The sequence below is a fragment of the Thunnus albacares genome, chromosome 17 (genome assembly GCF_914725855.1).
Source record: "Thunnus albacares chromosome 17, fThuAlb1.1, whole genome shotgun sequence".
In the NCBI taxonomy this organism is placed as follows: Eukaryota; Metazoa; Chordata; class Actinopteri; order Scombriformes; family Scombridae; genus Thunnus; species Thunnus albacares.
The window spans coordinates 2,886,685-2,892,993 of NC_058122.1; the positions used below are offsets into that span (position 1 = coordinate 2,886,685).

General features: G+C 42.7%; 1 protein-coding gene across 1 annotated transcript; it reads left to right on the plus strand.

The window, feature by feature from the left end:
- The first annotated feature begins 2,111 nt into the window (after positions 1-2,111).
- Positions 2,112-5,017, plus strand: hoxb13a (homeobox B13a). Its single transcript, XM_044331649.1, has 2 exons — positions 2,112-3,100; positions 4,320-5,017. The coding sequence occupies exons 1-2, from the start codon at positions 2,374-2,376 to the stop codon at positions 4,565-4,567; spliced, it is 975 nt and encodes a 324-aa protein (XP_044187584.1). The 5' UTR covers positions 2,112-2,373; the 3' UTR covers positions 4,568-5,017.
- Positions 5,018-6,309: the final 1,292 nt, after the last annotated feature.

Genomic DNA, 6,309 nt, shown 5'->3' on the forward strand with positions numbered 1-6,309 from the left:
AAAAATTGTACTGAAGTACATTACTTGAGTAAATGTACTCAGTTACATTCCACCATTGTCAATTAATCATATGCTATATAAGAGAGGAGAGTTTTAAATTCAAATTATGCTGCTGGTTGTGTTTCAAAATGATTTACAATACTTTCAAATACTTTCTTGCCGCCATATTTCCCCTTCCACATGTCCCGGACATGTGTGGAGTGGAAGTAACACAGAAAAGAAAAACAGCCACATCTGTCTGTTTACTGTCCCTCTCTCATCCGCACTGCTCCCCGCAGCTTCCGCCTCCCATCACCTGGAGCAGCTTCACACCTGCTCCCGTCCTCTGCCGCCACTGGATCATGCTGAAAGACAACTGTGACTTCTGTTTAAAATTCAATCTAAGGTAAAAAAAAAAGCTAACGTGTGTACTTGGACGACATCAATTCTGTGGTAGCTACACATACAAGTGAAAGCAACCAACCAGCGCGGATTTCCTGACCAACCAAACACAAATCAAATAAAGTCAAATAAGATAAAATAAATTAAAATAAAAATACGAGCCCATGTTTGACTGCCACAGTTTAGAAGGTCGGCTCACCTACTGGAAGATTCAGCATTACAAACTGTGATGCTGCGACCGGCAGCTTGTTCAAACCCCACAGATTATTCTCCACTGATACCAAATCTGTGAAAACTAATGTGTATAATATCTAAAAAAAATCTGTATAAAGTAATGGAGGTATTAAAAAGTATGGCGTTTTCTCGCATCACGTGGGCTACATCAGTTGAGTTTTTTAATTTAAAGATACTGAAGGAATATTTGATGACAGTTAAAGAGCTCAACGTGTTTAATGTTGTAACATAGAACTATTGTGACAGCACGAGGTTCTGTTTGCGTCACTTATTTGAACTCTCAATGATTTTTCACTTTCATGTTCAACAACTAATCTAACATTTAGGGAAGTCTAATACACAAAATCACACACTATTCGTTGTTATTTTTATTTCATTATTTTTAGAGAGGGACAGTCTATATAAGGAGGTCCATCCTAAAACACCTCTTTCTTTCTTCCTTATTCATTTTGAAAAAAAGCGACAGAAGAATTCATTCAAAGCAGCACCTGGCGCAGTTTGAGACCTTCTCTCACATAAATTCAAAAGCATGAGCAGGCAGTGAAATGATTACGCAAATAACGCAGCTCAGAAGTGCCGTGAAACCTTTCTGAAGCGCTTTGAACCGAAGCCATATTTCTCAAATCTTAAGACCTCCAAATCCCTTCCATAAATCCCCTTTTACGCTTCCTTCAGTTAGATGTTTTCAGACTAAAAGCACACATAAATTTAGTCTGAGAAATGTCCCAGCCTACAGTTATTTTAATAATCAGATGTTTCTTTTGAAAAGCTGGAAATAATCCTGTTATGATATGATTTTTAATACTTTTACGACAACGATAAACTTTTTTTCATGCATTTGGCAGCGCCGATTATAAGTCTTTAAATGTGTCCATAACTTTGTGTAATACTGAACATTTTTACGTAGAGTTCAAATAATTATAGGCAATATTCACAAGAATTAAGCATGTTATTGTAAATGAATAGTAGGCCTCTTAAATTTAACCGATGTCAAAAGATTTTTAATTGACTTCATATTTTCATCCTGTTTCATCCTGTGTACTATCGACCAATTACAAGATTGATCTAACATTGATAATATCAACTAGTCAGCTGTTCTGGTATTAGCAATGCTCTTTGCATAACAGCGCTCTCCATGCGTCTTTACGCACAACCCCAAACATGTCTGATCAAGTGATTTATTTTTGAGTTTCCAAAGTAACAATGGTCATGTCTCTCTCTCTCTGGCGACCGCAGACATCAGAGACTTCAGTTTGACATAATGCAGCTGCACGAGGAGAAGCGGCGGCTCTTCTCGTGCCACAGCTCGAACCTCATAAAATATTTTTCTTTGACTGACAGTCCCCAATCAGTCTCTCTTCTCCTTCTTTTTTTTTCTCTCATCCATCACGTGACCACCCGGTCTCATCCAATGGACACGCGCCCTCCCTCCTCTCGTGGTCCCGGGGGCTTGTTGCGTCAAGGCTGCGGCTGGGATGTAACCGGAGGTCCGGCCGGTTACCGAGAGTCTTTGCCTCTGAGCAAGAGCGCCGTCACTTAACTGTGCAACAAGGCAGCCCACACGTGCTATGACAGCGCGCGTGACGTTACAAGTGAATTACCCGAGCTGTGTGTGTGTGCAGAAGAGCAGGCGGCCACAGAAGAATAAATGCGCACCAGTTCACCTCCTTCAGCCAATGTAGCAATTTAACGCACCAGGACTGGACCAGAGTGTGAGAGGAAACGGCAACGGAGGTCAGACCAGGAAAAGGAGCGCCTATGACAGCCTCCCTGGTCCTAAACCCTCGCTGGCCAGCGGAAACGGTAATGTTTGTGTATGACAATAACCTGGACGACCTGAACAAGAACATGGAAGGGCTGGTGGGCAGCGGGAACTTCGCCGCGGCCACTGCGGCTAGCCAATGCCGCAACATTATGGCGCACTCGGCGGCTGCGGCTGCTCTGGGCGGCCACCCGTCAGGCTTGGTGCACTCTTCGGCGGGCTACTCCACGGTGGACGTGTCCGCTTCAGGTTCCAGCGAGACAATCGCGTCTTCTGGGAAGCAGTGCTCTGCGGGACCGTGTCCGGCGGCCGCCGTGCCGCACCAGAGCTCCTCAGCCGCCACCGCTTTACCGTATAGCTACTTTGGTAACGGCTACTACCCGTGCAGGATGGGGCGGGGTTCTCTGAAGTCGTGCACCCAGGCGGCTGGAGCCGCGCTCAGCTCTCAGTACATGGACACGACGGTGAACTCTGACGAGTACCCCAACCACCGGGCCAAGGAGTTCGCATTTTACCACGGCTACCCGAGCCCATACCAGTCCATGGCCAGCTACCTGGACGTGTCAGTGGTCCAAACGCTGGGCACCGGGGAGCCGCGCCATGACACCCTGCTCCCCATGGACAGCTATCAGCCCTGGGCTCTGACCAACGGCTGGGGGGGACAGATGTACTGCTCCAAGGACCAGGGACAGGCCGGACACCTCTGGAAGTCCGCTCTGGCTGGTAATTATTCTCCTTTAAAATCATCTTATCGATGTGCACTCAGTCGAGGCATTTAAAGAAGCTTTGTGCAGCTAGAATGATGTATAGGCCCACAGATAGACAGCATTTAATCATGTGTGACATAGTAGGAAGAAATGATCAACTTGACCTACAACGTACCCAATGACATGATTCATATACTCAGATCAGATTTAAATTTGGAATAAAGTTTAATAATTAATATCAGGAGTTTTTTTTTTTCCTGCAATACACATATAAGCAGTGTGCTTTAGCAGAGACTTGTGGCTGATTTAAATCACAGCTCAAACAAATCCCATCTGGTCTGTGTGCGTCATGTGCAACTGGTGCGCAAAGTAAGACCAAGCAGAGAATCAGATTATCACAGTCAGTATATGATAATAGAGAGTCATTTAGAGATGAGCACGTGTTACTGTAGAGGACAATATTAATATTTAGATTTGTTTCTGGCTCAAAGATCATGCTCATTACACAAGGCCACTTATAAACCAAAAGGTCAAGTGTTGCCTGGTGCCGAATGACCCATCTGCTAATCAGATAATTAACAAATCATCTGGTGACTAATGCTCACATTGTCTTGTTAACATCGTGGTATAACACATATAATAATAATGATAATGATAATAATAATAATAATAATAATAATAATACATTATAACTATCAGCACAATAATCTCACTCAGCTGTGTTTTAATTTGAGATTTAGAAACAAGGCTGGTTTGTTAATTTTGTGCATGACAGCTCGTTTCAAACCCATCTGAATTATATTTATCACACACAGAAGCAGCTGAAATAATGCAACTGAATAAAATAATGCAAAAATAAAACAACCAAAATAAAGAGAACAGCGGTTTCCAAATGAGTTGTTGTCCATTTTCATGTGGATTCATACACTATATTTGAGGACAGACAGTGCAGGTCAGTTTGGCCTCATGGTTGTGCTGCTTGCAGCCAGCAGATATATCCACCATGTTTGCCTGTCAGTGTTGCAGAATGTCAGGATGTCCAAACCGCTCAGAACATAGAGTCGCTGTCCTCCTCGTCGTGTAAACCGCGGGCACTAAATTCAGCACAACAAAGATTTTTTTTTTAAAAATCCACTCTAGTAGAAACAGAGAAATGTGAGAGTGTGGAAAACGTGTCCCAACCTCACCCTCACACCGCCGGTCTGTCCTCTCTCTTTGTCCGCTTTTTTTAACAGATGTGGTGGCGCACCAGCACGACGGCTCGCCTTTCCGCCGAGGCAGGAAGAAGCGGATACCGTACACCAAGCTCCAACTCAAGGAGCTGGAGAAAGAATACGCCGCTAACAAATTCATCACCAAGGACAAGAGGAGGAAGATTTCAGCCGCGACCAACCTGTCGGAGAGACAGATCACCATCTGGTTCCAGAACAGGAGGGTGAAGGAGAAGAAATTCGTGGCTAAAGTGAAGAACAGTGCGCCGTAGCGTGCGGGTTTGGACGATTAATGAACGAACTTGTTGTGTTTGCGTGTTATACATTTAAAAAAAAAAAATGAACTGAGAGAAATGACAAAAAATGAGGAAAAATAAAGAAACTCTGCGTGGTACTCCTGACGGACTGTGCGCATCTCTGTGCGCCAACTAATGGAAGAAAAAGAAGAATTAAAAGGACATAAAGGACAAAATAAGATTAAAGAAAAATAACCAAAGCCCTCTGAAAAATCTTGAAGAGGCATTCTGTAAATACAGCACCTTTCTGCCTGCTTTGATGTAACTGTCTGTCTACTGTCTGTTTTACTGTTTGTCAGTGTTGTCGTGCCCAGTAGCCCTATAGCCGAAAACACACTATTATGCTGTCCATAATGTTTATAACGCCTGTAAACCAGTGATCAAAGTATAGTGCAAATCTTAATAAATTCTTTTAATCCCGCTGTAGTCTCTATTAGGTCTTAATTGTCCTTCACATCTTAAATTCATCAATATGTAAACTGGAATCTTTGGATTCTTAAACGCGCAAACTTTGTTTTTATTTTTGCTGGTCGTTGCTCATAAAAATGTGCAAACAAAATCCACATTCAGTTCATATCAAAGGCTGAAAGTTGATAATCTGTGAACTGGACAAACAGAAGAGAAGGATCCCGCCACCCCCCAGATTAAACGTGTTTATGAGACTGTCGATTCATATTTGGATCGAGCCTCCCTCTGAGACATCACCACAACAATGCCGTTCATTTCCTGCTATCGTTTCACAGGCCTGCATAGACTCGTGTGAACAACTAACTAAACATCACTGAAAAATGTTAAGCGTATCACACTATGAGCAATATAGTTTATGTCGTTGTTCTCCCTCATGTGAGTGTTTAGTTGAAGAAGCTCATCTTCCTTCAGCTGCTGGATTCAAATTCTATAATGTCTCATAACTATTACAATTTCCCGCCCAGATTCTGTCAAGTGCAGAGCATCAAAAAGTGGAATAAATATAAGAAAAAAATTAAATAAATATATATATAATTACATGAAATCAGTTTAAGTATATATCATTTAAAATCCGTTACTAATCGTGCTATTAACTTAATGTGCGTGTTTGTAATTTAGAGTTTCTTCAAATGTTTTATGAAGAAAATGGAGAAAACATTTATAGACGTGAAGCGAAAAAGCGGCAAAGAGAGCAGAGGCTGAGCAGAAAATAATAAAAGAAATGCTTTGAAACTAGTTTTTGTTTTATAAATGTCTCATTTGCTCAAAAGACCTTCGCATCTTTAAACAGTAACAGACACATCTGGAGAGAAGAAGACAACAGATTAGAGACATTAAATTATTAAGCTTCTGTTTGTGCGTCCTGCATACCATTGTATCCTACGTTGTGTGTGTGTGTGTGTGTGTGTGTTTGTGTGTGTGTGTGTGTATGTGTGTGTGTGTGAGGGAGAGAGAGAGAGAGAGAAATCAGCCCTTGACCTTGAGAGTCACATGACCAGCTATAGGCTGTCGGGGAACGGGCTGCTCTCCCGCAAACATTTTACAACAGCAGTGTGCAGTTGTGTCTGGTACAGACCCACCCCCACCACACACACACACACACACACACACACACACACACACACACACACACACACACACACACACACACACCGCTTCTGCTGCGCGTCACAGCGACAAGTGACTGACGGCTAGCTGCGGGCACACGTGACGTGTCTGCGTCAGTTTTTCAGTGTAAAAGGTTTGGTGGT